This window comes from Colobus angolensis, unplaced genomic scaffold (genome assembly GCF_000951035.1).
Source record: "Colobus angolensis palliatus isolate OR3802 unplaced genomic scaffold, Cang.pa_1.0 Scaffold592, whole genome shotgun sequence".
NCBI classification, from domain to species: domain Eukaryota; kingdom Metazoa; phylum Chordata; class Mammalia; order Primates; family Cercopithecidae; genus Colobus; species Colobus angolensis.
The window spans coordinates 345,542-367,564 of NW_012119510.1; the positions used below are offsets into that span (position 1 = coordinate 345,542).

At 40.8% G+C, this 22,023-nt stretch overlaps 2 protein-coding genes across 4 annotated transcripts in view; one reads left to right on the forward strand and one right to left on the reverse strand.

Annotated features, from left to right (window-relative positions):
- The first annotated feature begins 2,990 nt into the window (after positions 1-2,990).
- The window catches only part of CMSS1 (cms1 ribosomal small subunit homolog (yeast)), a 372,024-nt gene continuing 352,991 nt past the window's right edge, over positions 2,991-22,023 (forward strand). The window contains exon 1 of the mRNA XM_011962503.1: positions 2,991-3,308. Coding sequence (XP_011817893.1) covers positions 3,245-3,308 — 64 coding nt within the window. The 5' untranslated portion in view covers positions 2,991-3,244. The remainder of the gene's footprint in view (positions 3,309-22,023) is intronic.
- FILIP1L (filamin A interacting protein 1-like) overlaps positions 17,843-22,023 on the reverse strand; it is a 293,127-nt gene continuing 288,946 nt past the window's right edge. For all 3 annotated transcript variants that reach the window (XM_011962505.1, XM_011962506.1, XM_011962507.1), the window contains one exon: positions 17,843-17,960. In XM_011962505.1, coding sequence (XP_011817895.1) covers positions 17,934-17,960 — 27 coding nt within the window. In that variant the 3' untranslated portion in view covers positions 17,843-17,933. The remainder of the gene's footprint in view (positions 17,961-22,023) is intronic.

Here is a 22,023-nt window from a genome sequence, read left to right on the forward strand (position 1 = left end):
TGGGCCTCTGCTTGCCTCACCCTAGTCCCAGCACAGTATCTCATAGAGTTATGATTAGATGAATTACAATCTAAAAGGCATAGAGAGGTACCTAGAACATGCTATTGTTGTTATTGTTACTACCATTATTGTCTACATGATGCAAAAGTTTGAATACGTTATGAAGTACACTTATAGGCTGGGCTTATTGACTAAGAACCTCTGTACTGATTAAGACCTTTCCATTGTGTGGTGAACATTCGCAAAACAGCCTTCAAACTTTATCGCTCTCTTACTAATTCAGTTCTTGCCAACCTTTCACATCATGGCATCCATAGAAAATGGTGGTATTTGTACAACACTAGGGTGAAGATGATGGTCCCCTCAACCTGAGGCAACTGCCCCAAGGTCACTGCTTCCTCCAAAGGCTGCAGGGTCTGTCTCCGGCCCACCCATGCCAGGTAGGTGGGAAGCTCTGCTCAAATCCATTATCCATCCTGCACAGTAATACCAATTTAGCTTTCCTAAAACAACACTTCCAGAATGTCCTTTGCCTCTAATAACAATGATAAAAATCCAGAATTCTTGGTCTGATACTCAAGATCAAGACGTGGAGTTGGAAGAGACCACAGGAATCATGAAATCTCTCCCCTTTATTTTACAGAGTCACAAAGAAAGGCCCAGTAAAGTTTAATAAGTTATTCAAAGCAACATTCCAATCTTTCTGCCAAGGAACTATTATTTACCCTATCCATTTTTCCCCACAGACATCCATGGTCAAGTGCTACCTCCCAGTTCACCCCACTGGGAAATGAATGCTTCCTCCTTTAAACTCGAATAATACTCATTCAGATACTGAACAGTAAGAGGGAGCAGAAAAAGACCTAATAGTTATTTCAGCCTGAGCTTCCCTGTGTTAGATGATATGATCAGATACTGGAGAGTATGGTTTTACAACACACTGATTTATAAACCAGGATGCCTATTCACTAACAACCAATTCACTAATAACAAATAGAACAGAAATGAATGCTACAACTTAGGTTGGCTATGCAATATAATCTGGGGTCAGTAAATTTATTTCTGTAAAGTTAGAGCAAATTCATGAGGGAATAAATAATAAATAGTACACATATGAGGGCTACAGTCTCTGCTGCATATGTTTCTTTACCTTTTTTTTTTTTGGTTGTTTTGTTCTGTTTCTTACAATGCTTTAAAAATGTAAAAAATGGCTGAACACAGTGGCTTAGGCCTCTAATACCAACACTTTGGGAGGCTGGAGTGGGCGGACTGCTTGAAGCCAGGTGTTTAAGACCAGCCTGGGCAGCAAAATGAAACATCGTCTCCACAAAAAAACAAAAAGAACAACAAAATAACCAAGCATGGTGGCATGTGCCTGTAGTCTCAGCTACTCGGGAGGCTGAGGCGAGATGGAATGTAATGTAAGACCATTCATAGTTCATGGTACAGGCATCAGTGCCCATTGATGCATAAATGTTCCATAATTTGGTATTGCCAGACTTCTTTTTTTTTTTTTTTGAGATGGAGTTTCGCTTTTGTCAGCCAGGCTGGAGTGCAATGGCACCATCTCGGCTCACTGCAACCTCCACTTCTCGGGTTTAAGCGATTCTCCTGCCTCAGTCTCTCAAGTAGCTAGGATTACAGGCGCCCGCCACCACGCCCGGCTAATTTTTGTATTTTCAGTAGGGATGGGTTTCTCCATTTTGGCCAGGCTGGTCTGGAACTCCCGACCTCAGGTGATCCACCCGCCTTGGCCTCCCCAAGTGCTGGAATTACAGGCGTGAGCCACCGTGCCCGGCCCACACTTCTTAATTTTGTGATTTATTGCCTGAAAAACTGTCTCGCTGTGGTGTTTTTTGTATTTCTCAGATTAATAATCAGACTGAACATATTTTTATATTTATTAGCCATAGCACTTCCTCCTCCAAACTGGCATTTCTTACCTTTCTTTTTCAATAGTCTATTAATCACGCAAATCTCCTGTCATCTACATTTCTTCACAAAAGTCACATTGCTTTTGATCTTTATAGATTATTTTACATTTGCCATATTTATACATAATATCTTCCCTTTGGGGGCATTTAGAGTGTGCTGACAAAGTCTAGGCAGCAATGCATTTATAAAACACCTATGAGTTGGGTGCACACAGGTTAATCTTCCACATACAGCTACTCCCGTCCTCATCAGATTAAGTTTCCCTGTCTTGTCATTTCTGAGGATGTATCCTATTAGAAGTCTAGCCCTTTATTCTTACACATTACACTTCCACTACTGTAGGGTGACATCTGAATGGACTCATCTTACTATTCCATGCATAGTACCAGGCACGTTGCGTGCTTTCAATACATTTTGTATAATTTTTACCTCTGTGTTTGACGTCCTGAAAAATACCGTCCACAATTACTTCACAGGTAGCTCCAACACTTGATGCCCAGCGCGTTTTCCTAGTCCCTCCCTGCCACTTCACGTTGGGAATGGGACAAGAGGCACTGTTGGTCTCTTACCTACAGTTACGAAGCAATGGACTCCCTTATTACTTCGTTTCCCAAACAGGGGGTGGGATACACAACCGAGGGAGTATGGGCAAAACAACTTTCAGGTCTTTGGCCACTTGCGTCTTACTGTGGGGGAGCCTTTCCAGACCAATTACATTTTCTTTACTCATATTGCATAAATAGCAGAACTACATTTACTACAAAGGCCAGACATTCATGATCATGGATCCTTGTGCATGTTTTCTAAGAGCAAAGTGTACAAACACATAAACTCTGAAACACTGACGCACAAGCGAAAACACACGCACGTGTTTGTGTCTTCTCCCGCGGCCCAAGTTCTTTGAAACTGAGCGGAGAAAAATCGTCTTCGCATCGGGTCTCACACTTTCGACGCAATCTTATCGGGAAACATAACACCTAAACAAAAATTCTTTAAATACATTTTTCAAAAACGATGACAGTTCCTTTCGTCTTATGTTCCTTTTTGTCTTTAAGCTTTGGGGAGATTTATTTTGCGTTTCCAAACTGCTTCTGCCTGTCGGCGCCTGTGTGGAAACTGCGACGAATCTGGAAGTAGCTGCCGGAGAGGCGGGGCGGAGGTGTGACGTCATCGCCGCGGGGCGGAGGCGACAGTGTCTAGCCGGGGCTCCGCGTGTAGCTACGCCGACAGAACTGGCTTTGAGACAGCGTGATACTCTGCAGCTGGCCGCCTCCCTCGGTGTTCAGCCCACGTCGAGTCCTGAGCTGAGATGGCAGACGATCTCGGAGACGAGTGGTGGGAGAACCAGCCAACTGGAGCAGACAGCAGCCCAGGTACCCACTCTGTGCCCGCGCTCCTACGGGGCCTCTCCCGGAGCCCTTCCGTGCGCCTCAGCCTTGATCGCTTCTGGCGGTTGCTGTGTCAGCCCGACAGGGGCGCGCACAGCCGTGGGAGCGCGCAAGCATCTCGGGGAAAGTGGTGCAAGAGACTTTTTAACACGTGAAACAGACAACGTGACATTAACTCAGAGCTGTCTGCCAGCCAGGAAAGATCCTTTCCCAAGCTTTCTCTTTTCATTATTTCTTGAGAATGGATAAGACAGTTTTTGTGACGAGAAGCAACTTTGTGTGATGGGTAAGGGTGACCCATGAACTGCTTCAATTCAGGGTTACCCTTCGGACTGAGGTCAGAAGCAGGGGTTACTGCTTCAGACTGCTTCCATTCAAATGACGACTGCAGTATTCTGATACTGTTTAGCCTCCTTTTTCTCATGTGTAAAATAATGATAACAATAATGTCCGCTTCATAAAGTTGTGAACATTAAGTGAAGATAGTACAGTAATGCGCTTTAGCACGGTGCTTGACATATAATAGTTGTGCGGTAAATATAAGTTACTGTATTTCTTGTGGTCATGATCATTATCATGTAATTTGGAATATTAGAACTGGAAGGAGCCTTAAATAGAGATCATCATTTGAACTCACTTATTTTACAGATGAGAAACATAACCTAAAGATGTCAAGTAACTTGACAAGTTCACAAAGCTAACTCCTTTGAGAAACGATACTAGAATTCAATTAACACAATTTGAATAGTTTCTGCTATGCTTTTCTATGTTTACCCACTCTTGATGCACTGGGCATTTTATCCCCAAGTAGAGTAGCATTAAGTAACCCCCCATGTCAGGCTGGCCTTGAACTTTTTAAGTTCCATCACACCTACCATGCAATTATTGGTTGGTGGGTTGGTTTTTATCACTCCTCAAGGTCTGTCTCTCTTCTCTACAAGAGAAGACAGGTCCAAAGTTGGATTCATACTTCTGTCATCCACAGGACCCTGCACATGTTAGACACTTGATACCTATTTGCTGCAAACAGTCTTGAAATACTAGTTGTGAAATATCCATTAAAAATAACCAACTTTAGTTGTTGCATTGTTTGCGGAAGGTCAAGCCTTCAGGTACAAACTAAGCAGATGTCATTTTTAGAAAGGTAGCCAATACAATATTTCCTTGATTAAACTTTGTGACTCTTTTGCAGCCCTGTGGTGTTCCACATTTACTTTAGTAACTACCCCTCCCAACTCAGGTGTTAAAAAGCTCTATTTTATGATATGACTGAAGACGAATAGTGGCCATTTAAGAAATAGTTGAATTCTGTTTGAGTGGTAAAGGGAATCTCAATTCTTGGTTCTAGTCCTCACTAGCTGTGTGACTTTCAAGTTATTCATCCCTTGGAAGAAAGGCAATCAACATGTATTGAGTATCTATTATGTGACAAATGTCTTCATAAATATGAATTGATTTAGCCTTCATAACATCCCTAAAAGGTAAGTATTCTCTTCATTTGTATAGGTGGAGAAACAGAAAAAAGTTAAGTCGTGTTCTTAGGAACACACATTGAAGAAGAGGTCTGGGAAGAGTTAAGTGTGATTGATTTTGAAAGTCATGCTTTTCCCACTACTACTATGTGACTTCTCTGGGCCTTTGTATCATAATCTGTAAAGAGCCCTTAAAGATCATCTTTTTTAGGGTTTTACCAACCAACAGTTTTAAACACTGAATCTAGTAAAACTTTAAATTGCTACAGCCTCCTTCATCTAAATTGCCAGAATTCCCATGAAGACAATGTGTTGGAGTGCCTAAGATTACTCTACTTCTTAAATTCCTTCTAGCCATAAGACTAAGCTTTTTTTTTTCCTTCTTGACACAAAGTCTCGCTCTTGTCCCCCAGGCTGGAGTGCAATGGCGTGATCTCAGCTCACTGCAACCTCCACCTCCTGGGTTCACGCAGTTCTCCTGCCTCAGCCTCCCGAGTAGCTGGGATTACAGGAGTCTGCCATCATGCCTGGCTAATTTTTGTGTTTTTAGTAGAGACGGGGTTTCACCATGTTGGCCAGGCTGGTCTCGAACTCCTAACCTGAAGTGATCTGCCCGCATTGGCCTCCCAGAGTGCTGGGGTTACAGGTGTGAACCGCCGCACCCAGCCAAGACTAAGCTTTGAAAATTGCTGACATTAAATTTATCAGAGGCCTTTGCTTTGTTTGCTGCTCCTAAGCAAAGTAAGTGTGTACATTTGTTTGAAATCTCCCTGATTATTCACTGGCAATTTGCCTAATTGTAATCTGTACACTGTTTCTAATTCAAAAGAAATCACAGCTGAACCATTTCAGATTTCCTGATTCTTCTTATGTTGATGGGATCTAGCCTTGATCCTAGAGCACAAGGCTTACTTACCTGGCTGCCTTCTTGAAGTCTTAAGTTATTTAACAGGGATGTCAGATGTATTCAATTGTTATTTCAGCCTAAAATATGTCAATTATGTTTTGTTTCGAAAGTCGAAGGAGAAATAATACGTTAAATCAGAGAAAGGAAAGATAGTTGTATTGGTGCTTTTATTCCTATTGTGGATTATGCTACCAGCCTATAAAAAAAAAATCTTTCGCTATCACATGTTCCCACTTCACATCCATGGTAGCAAGGCAGTGGAACATTTCAGTCACTTACAAATACTTGTTGGTTATACATGGTTTATAACATCTAATGTAGCTGTCTGATTGTTGTCTGTCTAAGGAACTGTACTAGTTGTTGGCTGTTCCCTTGTCTTCTTAGATGTGGTATGTAACACAAAGTTTTTATGGCTCTTTAAAACCTGTCATTTTTGTGCTAGAGTCCTGCATTGCACTGGAGCTCACCATGGGTCCTGGCACTTAATTGGTGTTTGGTGGATGTTAGCAGAATAAATGTGCGTGTATATGCATGTTACCTGCTACAGAGTATGTAGGTAGACATATAATTTCTCATCCAATCTAGAAACTTTTGTGAGTGGAAGGCTATGAATTTAGAATTTTGCAGGGACTCTCCTGGTCCTTAGGGGATGTCTAGTCACTCAATTGGTGGCAATTGGAGTCATGACCCAACATAAGGCAGCTGGGAGTCGCAGTGCTGAGTGTGCAGCCCAGGATGCCTTAGGCATAAGACCCCAGGAATCATCTAATGGCATCTAATATTTGATTTATTTCCTTATTCCCTGTAAACCTTCAGAAACTGTTTGAAGTGACTTATAGTAAGTAATACATTCAGTAGAATAATGATTTGAAAATATTAATGCTGAAATGAGTAGATATAATGCCTGAGATTTTAATGTAGTTGACCAGTCTGGGTACTTTCTCAGTGTGAAGGTGAAAACTGAGAGAATGTCAATTATAGCATGGATTTTGTGACTTATGGAAGAGAGCCGAGAGATTCTGCAGTTCAAAATGTCACTTGAGGGCCTGTCATCCCAGCACTTTCAGAGGCTGAGGTGGGCAGATCACCTGAGTCCAGGAATTTGAGACCAACCTGACCAATATGGAGAAAACCTGTCTCTACTAAAAAAGACAAAAATTAGCCAGGTGTGGTAGTAGGCACTTGTAGTCCCAGCTACTCAGGAGGCTGAGGCAGGAGAATCACTTGAACCCAGGAGGCGGAGCTTGCAGCAAGCCAAGATCGCACCACTGCACTCCCGCCTGTGCTGCAGAGTGAGACTCTGTCTCAAAAAAAAAAAAAAGAAAAAAAGAAAAGAAAAAAGAAAATGTTACTTGATCATCTGCTTACAGAAGATGAAGAGAATACTGATTGCTTTCCCTTTTTATTTCAATGATATACCTATTAAATTACCAAGTCAAATACCCAGTAGGCAGCTAAGTATGTGAGTCTGGAGCTCCAGGGCCAGATCCAGGCTGAGATGCAGATTTAGGAATAACTGGCATACAGATAGCTTATTTTTAAAGAGCATGTTCTTAGCAGTCTGTAACATTGAGCCTCCATGTCTTTTAAGGAGGGTCTTTCATATGCTTCCCCAACTCATTCTGAATCTTTGATGACATCTTTTCCCAAGCGTCTAACTAGAAAACTGAAGTGTTAAGACACTTCTGTGTACAGTGCCAGGAGACTACAGGTGATAATACCAGCTTGCAGCCGGGCGCAGTGGCTCACGCCTATAATCCCTACACTTTGAGAGGCCGAGGCAACTGAGGTCAGGAGTTGGAGACAAGCCTGGCCAACATGAGGAAACCCTGTCTCTACTAAAAATACAAAAAATTAGCTGGGCTTAGTGGCACGCGCCTGTAATCCCAGTTACTCAGGAGGCTGAGGCAGGAGAATTGCTTGAACCCAGGAGGCGGAGGTTGCAGTGAGACGAGATCATGCCACTGCACTCCAGCCTAGGCAATGACAGCAAAACTCCGTCTCAAAATAATAATAATAATACCAGCTGGCATTTGTTGAGCACTTACTACCTGCCAGATACTGTTTTCATTATTTTACACATTCTAGTTAATTTAATCTTCATAAGTACACCAGGGGTAGTTACTGTTGTTATCTTTACTGATGAGGAAGTTGAGACACTGAGAAATTAAGTGATTTACCTAATACTTTTTAATTTACTTTACCCAATACTCTATTTAATTGGTAAATGGGGGAGCTGTGATTCATATGCAGGCAGTCTGAAACCAGAGCCTGTGTGCTTATATTTCACATTCTAATTATCAGTGGTAAGAATCTCATCTCTAAAGGAATAATCTGTTGTCGGTTTAAAGAGACTCATAATTTAGAAACTCTTTTGTTTATATATCATTATCAAATTGTGTCTATTAGTCTTCCAAAGTTTACTCTTTTAAAGAACACTGGTTACTTGGAGCTACAAATAAGCAGCTTTTCCATTTGGGCTTTGAGAACCATTTCTGCCAGTAACTCAAACCTGATCCTGGAGCTCAAGGCTTAATATATATGGCTGCCTTCTTTAAATCTTTAGTTATTTAATAGGGATGTCAAATGTAAACAAGACCCAGCTACTGAATTACTCTCCAAATCTGCTTTTTCTCCAGACTTTCCTGTCTCCATAAATTAAACCACCAACTACCCAGTTTCTCAAAGGCCTAGCAGTATCCTGATTTATTTGTTTATTTTTTTCACCCTATGTCTCATCCATCAAGTCCTGTTGTCACTACCTCCAAAACATATCCTGAATCTTTCTTTGCGTTTTTCTTCTCTCTGCCTCCATTGGAGTATACGTTGCCTTAGCCACTGCAGTAAGCTTCTAACAGGGCTCAGAGTTTCTACCTTGTCCCTCACTCACTAGCTAAAGGTCTTTTTAAAAGAAATCAGGCCACTCTCCTGCTTAAACCCTCCAATAGCTTTTTCCCTGGCACATAGAATGAAATTCAGATTACTTACCATGGCTGGTGGCCACCGGGTATTCTACTATTTACTCCCCTATAGTTTATGCTGTCCCACCCACACCAGCCTTCATTCTGTTCCTCAGTAGGCCACACTCATTCTGTCTTAGTCCTTTGCGTTAGCTGTTTCTTTTCCTTTCTGTCCTGTCCTTCTGATTGGCTGACTTTCTTTTTTTTTTTTTTGAAATGGAGTCTCGCCCTGTCGCCCAGGCTGGAGTGCAATGGTGTGATCTCAGCTCCTTTGTTCAAACGATTCTCCTGCCTCAGCCTTCCAAGTAGCTGGGATTACAGGCGCCTGCCACCACGCCCAGCTAATTTTTGTATATTTAGTAGAGACGTGGTTTCACCATGTTGGCCAGGCTGGTCTGAAACTTCTGACCTCTTGATCTGCCCGCCTCGGCCTCCCAAAATGCTGGGATTACAGGCATGAGCCACCAGACCTGGCCAGCTGGCTCTGTCTTAACATTAAGTACTCAGTTCAAACATCACCTACTCAGAGCGGCACTTCCTGATCAGGCAGTCTAGAGTAACTAGGTGCTCTATTACATTATCACAATATCTATTAAATTATTATGTTATTGTAATCCTCAGCAGAGCCCTTAGCACCAACTATTATTTTTCCTTGTTAAATTATTACTTTTTCCCAGCACTAGACTGTAAGAGCTCCGTGTGAGTGGGTATTTTGTTTGTCTTGTTTGCTTTAGCTTCAGGGCCTAGAGTAGTATTTGGGTACAGAGTAGGCACTCATTAAGTATGTGTTAGTTAACTAATTAGTTCTTAATATTTCATAGTCACACCTTGAAGACCTCAACCTAGGAGATCTTTATCAGAAGGACCTCGATCTGCTAGCAGAGTTGTCAAACTCCTGTCCAGGCTTTTGACAGATTTGGCAAATGCCACTTTTCTCTTTTCAAAATTGCATTAGTAGTCCTTGTAAAACTGTGTCTTACTAACATTTGATTGTAACCATATTTGGATTTAATTATATAAATTACCTTTGGAAAGAGGATAACAGACTCTTTGTAAATAAGCCTGTAATTTTTACTGGCGACAGCTTTTGTCACCTAGAATCTATGTGCTTATTCTTTTTGAGATTGCTGAAATGAGCTTTGTAAATATTTTCGTTGTAATATTATTTTATGGTATATTCTTCAAATTATATTGCTTTATCCATGCTGAATTCCTTCTGGAAATGGAGTAGGGGAGCACCTTGGATCTTTTCTTTAAACCCAAATACCCAGGTTTTTTTTTGTTTTGTGTTTTTTTCTTTTTTCACACTGAAGTTAAACCTTTACGGTATTAGTTTTACATATAGACAGTTATGCATTGTAGATGTTGTAAGGCATTGTCTCTACATATAAAATTCAGACTTGGAATATTTATAGGAGATGTTAATAACACACAACAGAGGATCGACTTCTGGGCATGTTGTTTTCAAAATCATTTGTCAAGCTCTTGTGCTTAGCCTTGTTTTAGACACTGTACCAGAATTAGAGGGAAAAACACAATCAGCTTATATTATAGGATTTACACATTGATGTGGTTCAGTCGAAATGCAGATAGTATTGACAGATATTCAAGGGCAAAACACAGGGGCAAGATGAATTTAAAAGGCAAGGGGAAGGAAAGAAGAAAGAGGAGGGAGAAAAATGACTATGTTATTTGTCATTGTTCTATACTTGAAGGCTATAACAGATGGACCCTTAGATAACCTTCATGGTCTGGTTTAATTTTACTGCATATAATTTCTGCAATTCTTGCAAATGATTAAATGAGTGGTTCTTGACAACAATTATGAACATTTAAAGGTGGAGATTTATACATATTTCCCTAAATTGCATGTCAGGTAGTTCCTGCTGTAATTTTGCTAAATGTCCATGAATCTCTTGAAAAATACTACTGATAAATATGGAAGGCCTATACATAACTTCCATTTCCTCCCTCAGATTCAATAATAATATGTTATTTTGTGGCACAAATCTTTTTTTTTTTTTTTTTTTGAGACAGAGTTTTGCTCTTGTCCCCCAGGCTGGAGTGCAGTGGCACGATCTTGGCACACTGCAACCTCTGCCTTCTGGGTTCAAGCGATTCTCCTGCCTCAGCCTCCCAAGTAGCTGGGACTACAGGCGTGTGCCACCACGCCTGGCTAATTTTTTTCATTTTTAGTAGAGAGGGGGTTTCACTGTGTTAGGCAGGATGGTCTCGATCTCCTGTCGTCATGATTCGCCTGCCTCGACCTCCCAAATTGCTAGGATTACAGGTGTGAGCCACAGAGCCCAGCCTGGCACAAATCTTTTATCTGTTGTTGATCTGATGTTCTTTAGTTGAACACTTCAGATGCATTCATAGAATTATACATTTTACTAAATATATCACAGCTTGAAATATAGTTTCTCCATTTTTATAAGATTTTATAGAGTTCTTAATTGATTTTTAAATGGCTAATATTGCTTATAAAAATTAGTTGATCAAGCTCTTAAATTCTTATTTCTGAGTTCCTTGTTCTAGTTCATACTAGACCAGCGGTCAGCAAACTTTTTTCATATAAATCCAGATAATAAATATTTTAGGTTTTGCAGGCCCAGTCATCACTGTCGTAACTCTGCTGTTGCAGTGTAAAAGCAGTCATAGAAAATCAGTATGTAAACGAATGAGGATGGCTGTGTTCCAGTAAAACTTTATTTATGGACAACAACATTTGAATTTTATGTAATCTTCACGTCACAAAATAGTCTTATTTTGATTGTTTTTCAACATTCACAGTGAGTTAAATTTGGCCTGTGAACCACAGTTTGCAAACCCTGCCCCAAACTCAGTCACATCCTGAATTGTATGTCACCTGTCTTCAGGAGAAGACATTTGAAACAAATCCAGAGAGAATTGTGTTACTCTGTTACTTAGTAATTATTAGCCATGTATTAGAGCAGTCACATGTGTGTTAAAATCAGATATTTGATTCTAAAAAATCTCAAGATTAGTTCAGAAACCTTGAAGGTAAATAAGTGAAGGAACAGGAAGATACTTCAGCTTGAAAGTATCGGGTTGTTGACATTTTTGTTACAAATTGGATTTGTTTTCACTCACTTGGATTTTTATCTGCTTGCTTTAAAACACTTCATCAAGTGAAATCACTCTAGAATTATTAGGTTAGCTTCTATTTTCATTGTTCGTCAGAGGCCACACTTTTGCGGAAACAGGATGCTCAGGAGGCAAGATTCTTTATGTTTCAGTTGTGTTACATATAGGTCAGACATTACTGTTTTGAACTCCAAATAGTATTCTCACTTTTTAGTTGTATTTGCATTTTTATTATATTATTATTACATATTGCTTGAAATAAGCATGGTTTTTGGTTGTTAATCCTTTTGTTAAAATATAACTTTATTTATTATTATTATTTTGAGACAGAGTCTCACTCTGTCACCAAGGCTAGAGTGCAGTGGTGTGATCTTGGCCCACTGCACCCTCCGCCTCCCAGACTCAAGTGATTCTCATGCCTCAGCCTCCCGAGTAGCTGGGATTACAGTCATGCACCACCAAGCCCAGCTAATTTTTGTGTTTTTTAATAGAGATAGAGTTTTGCCATGTTGACCAGATGGGCCTCAAACTCCTGGCCTCATGTGATCTGCCCACCTTGGCCTCCCAAAGTGCTGGGATTAGAGGTGTGAGTCACCACACCTGTCCAATATAACTTTACTTTGAAGACTTTTGTCTTAATGGGATTAGAACTGCATTACCACCGAAAGATGAGTTTCTGCTGGTTCCCATGGAAGTGTCGACATTTTTCTACCCAATTTTCCTTTTTAGGGGATGGAGTTTTGCTCTTGTTGCCCAGGCTGGAGTGCAATGACATGATCTCGGCTCACTGCAACCTCCACCTCCTGGGTTCAAGCAGATTTTCCTGCTTCAGCCTCCCGAGTAGCTGGGATTAGAGGCATATGCCACCATGCCCGGCTAATTTTGCATTTTTAGTAGAGACGAGGTTTCTCTGTGTTGGTCGAGCTGGTCTCAAACTCCCAACCTCAGGTGATCCACCCATCTTGGCCTCCCAAAGTGCTGGAATTACAGGCGTGAGCCACCACGCCTGGCTTCCACCCAAATTTTTTAGTAGTTTGTATACTATCTTGTCCCTCTTTTTGTGCTTCCTCTTAAACTTAGGCCAGCTTGGATAAAAATGTACTTTAGGGAGTCTCCTGACATGGGAGAAAACAATTTTGAAATCTTCAATATACAACATGCTTTGTGCTTCTCTTCAGAGTAAAATTTTTCCCAAGATATTTTGTTTTTCTGGGACTATTGTTAGTGCATGTTGTTTTTCCTGTTTATGCTTCTTTTCAACCTGTTTGGTTTTCACTATAGGGATTCCAATGGGTTTTTTTCTATTAGCATAATTACCAATGTTGAATGTCACCTGGGCATAACTACTTTTCCTAATCCTGTCATACACCATTGCTATCTCTTAGCGTATTTTCTCAAGTGAGAAAATGTCTTGACTGAATGACCTTCTCTTCTTCATTTACTCATTCTCTATTCACTCAAGATTTATCAAATACCTGCTTTATGTCAGGCACAGTACTAAACACTCTGTACATACTTTTTTTTTTTTTTTTTTTTAGGTTTTTATCACCCCACCTTTTTTTTTTTTTTTTTTAACAAACAAGATGTTGCTCTGTCAGTCAGACCGGAGTGCAGTGGTGTGATCATGCTCACTGGAGCCTCGGACTTGTGGGCTCAAACAGTCCTCTTGCTTTTGCCTCCTAAGTAGCTAGGACTACAGGTGTGCAGCACCACACCTGGCTTTTTCTTTCTTTTTGGAGAGACAAAGTCTTGCCAAGCTCCTGGTCTTGAGCTCCTGGCCTCAAGCAGTCCTCTCACCTTAGCCTCCCAAAGTGCTGGGGTTACTGGTGTGAGCCATCATGCCCAGTCTTCACCTTCTTTTGCAGTCCATCCCCTTCTACTATTCTCTTCCTGCTTTCCTTTCACTTAGACTTTTCCACTTCAGGCTTTTAATTAATTTGACTTTCCCCTACTGCCATCTGCCACTTGCCTGCTGGGACTGTTGCCCATCATCCCTCTCAATGCTGCCCATCATCCCTCTCAATGCGCCCATCATCCCTCTCAATGTGCCCATCATCCCTCTCAATGCTGCCCATCATCCCTCTCAATGTGCCCATCATCCCTCTCAATGCTGCCCAGGCCTCTAGCTCCTCCTCCTCCTTGAAATTGCAGGGGCCTGGGGGTGTTTGTACAGTGGCATTAGTGCAATAAGGCGGACTTAGTTAGATAAATATGGGGAATGGCAGTTCCTTTGCTCTTGCTCTGCTGGCTCCAACCCAGGACTCCTGGCTAAAGCAGTCCTTAACCATGAGGATTTCTTCCGGGGTCATGCTTCCAGTTTTTAGTGAAGGATCACAAAAAATATTTAGTGTCATTCCATTGGTTCCCCCCCCCTCGATTGAAGCTTTTTGAAATGTTTTTTGAACAGCCTTTTGTGTACAACATGCCTTGTCTTAAAACGTCCTGTATTACTCTGTCCACACTGAATTACAGGCTCACCTTTCTCTCAATTCAATGAGAGAGTTTTCAGTGTGATGAAAAGAATTACTTTAGCTTTCTGCCAGGGGACTGTGTCTGACCTTATAGAATTCAACATTTTGTCTCAATAGTTGGGCATGTTCATAGCTTATCGGAACTGGAAGGGACCTGAGGAATTATTTCACTTTCCCGTTTTACATATGGAAACTCAAGGCTTAGATTGATGAATGCAAAGCTCGGTGTCACATGAATGAAAATCTAGGATTGGAACTTGAGTCTCCTAACCCCAAGCTTTTGTTGAATCAACTGATTTTCTATAGTGTTTATTCAGGGAAGAGATATGAATAAGCAGTGTCCTATGAGATGATAAATTGTGTATTTTTTCGAGCACCTGGAACATTGATTCATATCTCCCTAAAAGATCTCAATGTTACTGACCTTCGATTCAGATATGCCCTTATTGCTATTAAAAGCAACAATACCAATCTAAAATTTTTGTTCGTTTTACAAGCCTAGCAATATGATTCTGAGGACTGGTTTATACAGAGGGGGAAGCATACTGGAAAAATGGGATAGGAGACCAAGTGTCAGTAAGGTATGCTCACTACACTGGGTGATTGTCAGGTATTCTACACAAAGGACGTATTCGGCTATTACTCACTTTTGTTACGCTTTTCCTCCTTGTAACTAAGAATTATCACTTTGTTTTTTCCCTCCTGGTCATAAAGAAATCATCGTTTTAGACCTCAAAGTGTGATTTTAATTGTCCTGTCATCTTGATGGAAAAATCTGATTTTCTTGACTCAGATTAGGAATTTTTGCTATCACCTTTTCTTAGCAAAATATGATTAATTAGCAAAGTTCTATAGAATGAATAATTACTTCTGCGTTCATCAGAAAACTCTTGAACTGTTCTAGTGAATTTAGTCCTGTATCAGGGAGACTGTAGATAGTCCATCTCTGGGTTAGATATATGTAGGATGAGGAAATGGGTAGATTTGGGTTTAGGCCTGTGAGCATGTGTATGTGCATATGCACATATAGAAGTAAAATAATTGTAGATGTGCTGCTTTTTTTGGGATGATCTTCATCAGGTCCGCCAAGCTGCTTCACCGTTTCCTGGAGAGATGGTCCTTTGACCTTTCATAGTGGTAATTTTAGCTTTCCACATATTTCTGTAGATGAATGTATCCAGGCAGTGCATTGGTGTGAGTTACCTTCTCCCTCCCATGTGGAGAAAAGTGTTGGAGGTGACAGTTCTTACGATGTGTAGCTTCTCACAGCCATTTTTGTAAATAGGCTTATCCATAGGCACTGTGGGGGCCTTAGTGGAAATCTTGGTGATGCCTGTAGGTTTTGGTTTAGGGATCCGTGTTGGGATTCTCTGCTTGCATACCTCCTTGATCTTGAATTAAACAAGAGAACAAAAGGTAATTAATGGTACAGTTGGTGGAGAAGCAGACATTGTTTAGGACATGGAGTCAGTTTGGAGGATTTGGCTTTGAAAGTACCAGTTTCTGGGGATATATCAGATTAAAGATTGTCAGGTTGAAGAAAAAAATGTCAGGAAGTAATCTGGTGTGTGTTGAATGTGTGCTGTGTGCACGGTTCTTGATAGAGATAGTGGTAGATACGGAGATTAATAGATATTTGGCAATCACAGTGTAGTGAGACATAAACAAGAGTAGTGTCCCAAATTAATCTCAGCAAAGAGCCATGAGATTGCCAGAGAAAGGTTAATTTCAAATGAGACTGTCTTTAAGAGTACTTCATGAAGAATATAGCATTTGACTTGGGCCGTTAGACTTTTAGAAGTTTTCACAGTATGAGTTTGGTGGGATGGGCAGCTCCAATGATGATTAGGGGAACAGCTTGGTAGTATGTATCAAGAACCTTCTGAATCTTTTCTAGGTTTTAGAGAGGCAGGCAAGGATATTTGATTTTAGCATTGTTTGTAATGATGAAAAATGGACAGCTAAATGGATAGTATGTGTTAAATGAATTATAGTATAATTATAACAATATGCTATGTTAATGAGGCCAAAGCATCAGGAGAATGTTTACTTAGAAATGTTAAAAATAGAATTTAAAACTGTGTACATGCTTTAATTATTTACACATGAAAAGAAAATACCAAAAGAAAATGCACCCATGCTATTGGTGGTTAACCCTGATTAGTGGACTTTTTATTTTTCTTACATTTTCTGTGTTCTCCACATATTTTATAGTAAGTATGCTATGAGAAAAAGCAACACTAAATTGTTTTAAGAGATAAGAAAGGAAGGAAACAACTCAGAGATCAGGACATTTCTGTGAACAACCGTATTATCCAAGCCATGAGCAGTAGAAGGTGCAGTTGAAGTCAGTGACGGACTAATGAAGTCTGCTAATATTGTGACTATAGCATTAATAATAGCCTTCCCAAGATAGGTTTCTGTGATGTCCTATAAGTTTATCAAGATTTAGATTGGTTCTCCAATTTAGTGTACAAAAATGTATGTTGGGATCCTTTTTAAATTGTAGATTTCTGAATCTTACCCTATACATTGTAATTCACTGGTTTGTGGATATGTCCAGGAATGCACATTTTTAGTAAACTCTCAGAGTGATTTCTTTGACTCAGGTGGTCGGCCTACCACACTTGGAAAAGTGCTGCCATAATTGAACTTCCTTTAAATGTAAGCTTTATGTTTTCTTCACCTGGAACTCTGGCCTACCTGGGTATGCATAGTTCAGTACTGTGAAAGGCCAGGACAGATTGGTATGACACACAGTATTGGTGGATCTCAGTTTTTTTGAGCAACACTGATATGTGTTGGTGAAGAAAATGTGTCTTGGCATGGCGGTCACTGATAACTTTCAGGCCCAGCCTAACTGAAAGTTATTGGGCTACTACTTGTTTCCACAACATTGATGTGCAAGCTTTTGTTTTTTAGGTAACTCTTAATTTCATTACATAGTTTTTACCTCTAGATGGCAGCAAAGGCTTGTTATTTATCAGAACAACCCCAATTGTCATTACCAAATCTTAAAAAAAAAAAAATGAGCCTAGGGCAGTGACTCTCGTCTGTAATCCCAGCACTTTGCAAGGCCGAGGCAGGCGAATCACTTGAGGTTGGTTGTTTAAGACCAGCCTGGGCAACATGGTGAAACCCTGTCTCTACTGAAAATACAAAACAGCCGGGCATCATGGTGCGCTCCTGTAATCCCAGCTACTTGGGAGGCTGAGGCAGGAGAATCACTTGAACCCGCGAGGCGGAGGTTGCAATGAGCCGAGATTGCGGCATTGCACTCCAGCCTGGGCCACAGAGCCAGACTCTGTCTCAAAAAAACAAACAAAAAAAAAGGTTTTTTTTTTTCTTGGACATGTTTCAGTAAATGAGGTATGGAGCATTAAAATGTGTCATCTCTTGGATCATTTTTATACAGCATTATGTCAAATAGCTCCAAGAAAGTTTTGTCCAAATTTGGAATGCATATTGCAAGAGAACTCCATGCATCTAGCTCTTTTAAAAAGACCACACAGTGAATGTTCTACTAAGAGTTGGAGGCTCCTGGGTTTCATCAGAAAGCAGATGTCCTGGAGGAGATTAAGCAAGTTGGAAAGCTCATTCATAGAAGAAAATGATTTTTTAAAAAACGCTTAACCCAGTTCAACGTGAAGACTGGGATTTGGAATGGATTAAAAGTCTAAAGGATGTTGAGTTCAATGAGGCAGAAGAAGTGGTTCCACCTAGGGAGCAGTAGAAAGAAGAGGAGTATATTTGTGGAATATATTACATTCCAAAGGTGCTGTTTTGTTTTATCCATAGATTCTCAAAAGAAAACTAGCAATCGGCCGGGTGCGGTGGCTCACGCCTGTAATCCCAGCACTTTGGGAGGCCGAGACAGGCGGATCAGGAGGTCAGGAGATGGAGACCATCCTGGCTAACACGGTGAAACCCCATCTCTACTAAAAATGCAAAAAATTAGCCGGGCGTGGTGGCGGGCGCCTGTAGCCCCAGCTACTTGGGAGGCTGAGGCAGGAGAATTGTGGGAACCCGGCAGGCGGAGCTTGCAGTGAGCCGAGATCACGCCATTGCACTCCAGCCTGGGTAACAGAGCAAGATTCCATATGAAAAAAGAAAAGAAAAAGAAAAAACAGAAAAGAGGAAGGGAAGAATGAAAAAGACTTAGCAATCTAGAAGACTCCCTGTTTATAGAGAGTCATTAAAAGGCATTGAGTCATAATGATCAAAAGAAGTATGGAAAGGTGAAGTGTTTTCAGTTGTGTTCAAAGTCTCAGTTCGATAGCCCAATTTCTACACGACTCTTTTGTTCTTTCACATTATCATGGAGTGCAAATGTACCAGAACAAAATCAGTGTTTATGGAGAAACTATCAGATCTCAGTCAGCTGGAGTCAGGATGTTTCATTTTCTGTAAATGAAATTAATTTTGTAAGTGCTTTGAACTTTTTGAGCTGTATTGGCAACATGTTGTGTAGAAAGCAGTGTTTTCTCAGGAGTGGTCCTGACTCCAGGGACTGCATCACACTTTAGCTCTAGAGGTTGAGAAGTTGAAGACTCCCAGAGACCTCTGGTCATTTTGATATGTGGTAATTGAGGTGGCGTGGGACGGTGGTTGGATTCAGGGCTGCTTACTCCCTCGGGGACTCAGCGGTGGAATGCTTGGCCAAGGCCATGTGTTATCAGAATTGACAGTGTTTTTGTAGTTTTGTTTTTATCTTAGTGTTTAATGGGAAAGTATGTAAGTAATGATGATGGATATGGTGATGAAAAGGAGGAAGTGCTAAACTGAAGAAAAATATATTTGAAATATGATTGCCTTCTTTTCTTTTGTCTTTTATATTATTTGACAAATCACTGCTAATTTATGGGGAGTGGTGGAATGGAAATAAGAGATTATCTGGCAGCTAGCCCAAAATTTCATAATGATGCTTTGGCTTTTTTCTCTTGATTTTCTCAGAGCTCCCCCATTAAACAATGAAACTTATCAGTACAAGTTTTACACTTTATACAGGAAAGGGTCTTTCAAAGGGAAGCCCTTTGATTTGATTAGCTCATTCTCGTTAACCTCTTATGAGAGATCATTTGATTTTAAATGGTGTTCTACTGCTGTGTTTATATTAAAGAGTTGTCCAGTATCTGATGCAAAGGTTAGAGTAAATAGGTGCCTTTATTCTATGATGTATCATGGTTTGTGGTTGTACCTAGTCACCTCCCGATCTCTCTTTCTGTGGAAATTATTCAGTTGGCAGTGGGGGCAATCCAAGAATAAACATTGAAATAAAGTTTTCAAAATCCCTTCAAACCCAGTTGCCCCCACTTTGTGTCAGACTAAGCATCAGATGTAGCAATACTTTGTTAAAATAAAATATACTAACGTTTAATACTTGTCTTCCTCATTTGTCCTCTTTTTATCCATCTGTGAACTTTTTTCCTTTTACCTCAGCTTTTCTTTTTTTGTATCCTTTCCTCCCTCCCCTCTCCTATTTCTTCCTCATTTCTTCATTTGCACCCATTTAATTGTTTTAGTCATTCTCAGGCTTACGTCTTATAACAGCCTTTGGGTAGTATCTACAGCACAAGCAGTGGAGCCAGTCTTGGGTCTTCATTCTAGTTTTGGCACTAACTTGCTGTGTCTCTTTGAGCAAACACTTTACCCATGTAAACCTCAGTTTCCTCATTTGTAATCTTCATCTGGGGATTAAAATACCTACTTGTAAGTTTTCTTTGGGGAGTAGAGACATCGTGTAGTAAAGTCCTTGGCCCATCTAAAGTTTCGGGTAAGTGTTAGTCGTTCCTGTTGTGATCATCATCATCATCATCTTTGTCTTTTTCCTTATATCACTTTTTTTTTTTTTTGAGGTGGAGTCTCGCTCTGTCGCCCGGACTGGAGTGCAGTGGCCGGATCTCAGCTCACTGCAAGCTCCGCCTCAATTTACCTCATATTTACTTCCTCATTGGCAGTCTGAGGCCATTCTCGTGCCTCAGCCTCCCGAGTAGCTGGGACTACAGGCGCCCGCCACCTCGCCCGGCTAGTTTTTGTATTTTTAGTAGAGACGGGGTTTCACCGTGTTAGCCAGGATGGTCTCGATCTCCTGACCTCGTGATCCGCCCGTCTCGGCCTCCCAAAGTGCTGGGATTACAGGCTTGAGCCACCGCGCCCGGCCATATCACTTCTTAAGATGCCTATTTCTTGCTCATAATCCTAACTTCTTTGATGGTTTTTACCTTTCTTGTTTTCCTGCTTTATCTCTTAACTATCCTCTCTCCAATTATTTATGGGCAATATATTACTAAGCGTAGGAATTAAGGCAGCTGAATAAGCAGTACTGATTGCTGGGCTGTACTTCTAACGACCTTTGACCCGGAAATGGCCCCCTCACATGTCTTTTACTCTCCTTAGGCTACTTTGGTCCTTGTGAATCTTTCTTTTTTAGAGTTCACCTAGAGACATTATCTGTTCTTTCCTGTTTTCATGTCTTTTGTTTGAAAAATGCAGTAGTTCTATTAGATCACCTATAAAGTCCTTTGGCCTTGACATTCTGTGATTCTGTGAAAAGAACAAATGCAGGCCAGCTATGGCTACCAGGTGCCTTATTAGCCATATGAGCCTTTGTTGAGCACCTACTATGAGCACTATTTAAGTCCTGGATAGTATAGGACTGTGGTTCTTAATTTTATATGCCCAGAGAGCCTGTTAGGATGCAGAATCTCTGCAGTGGGAATTAATAGGTCTGGGAATGTGAAACTCTGCAAAGTCATGTGTGTTTCTGATGAAGGTGGTCAGTGACTGCATTTTAAGAAACACTGATATAAGGAGTTAAAAAATAAATGATAACTAATTCTTGCTTTTGAGATGATAGTGTAAGAGGGGTAACAAATAATTAGGAGGCAGAATGATGTGCAATAATAAAATTACAGACAGTAGTTTTGGAAACCCAGTGGAAAACTAAAAAGTAAGGAAGATTTTCCAGAGGAAGTGACACATGAGGGATGAGTAGGGTTTTAGTATGAGGATCAAAGGAAGAAGAGTATTTCATCCCTACAACCAGCGTGATCAAAGGTAAGAAAGCCCAGTAGTATGTGGGAGGATAGTTAGTATGGTGTCCTGGTGAAGGTGTGGGGATATGTCTAGAGTTTCAAAGGGAGATGAAACGAAAGATGAAGGCCATGGTAGAAGGTTTGGACTTTGGGCATTAAGCAATTTTAAGTACTGTTTTCTGGGAGGCTGGAGAATTGCCAGGATCAGAATGGTATTTAAGGCTGGATTATAGAGGTGAGGATTTAAATGTAGTAGATTAACTATCTTATAGTACCATCTGTCCTAAAGTCTGAACTTGGGGAGTAGTAGTACAAATAAGCGGGGAGGACAGAGAAAGAAAGAATATGACAGAGAGGAGGATAAGTAGAGAAGTGGGGAATAGTTCCCAGATGTTGAACCTAAGCAGTGGGGAAGGTGATGGACCATCATTAGAGGTGAGACAAAAAACAGTTCAAGAAAGATAGTAGATTGGGTTATGGGCACCTGCTAAGTTTGAAGTGTATAGTTGGGCCTTCTGTGTGGAACTGTTTGGTAGAGTTGAAATATTGAAGATGTTGCTTTGAGGATCATGATAGAGAAATTGTTAATACTATTCAAGTGTCTGAGACAGCCAGAGAGAAAAATGTAATTCCCACTCAACTGCCACTCTTTTCTTCTCCCACCATAGGTACTTCTACATCCCTTTCCCGGAGCCTGAGATGAATTTTGTGGGATCCTCCCGTGTGCCCACATCCTCTGCACAAGGCC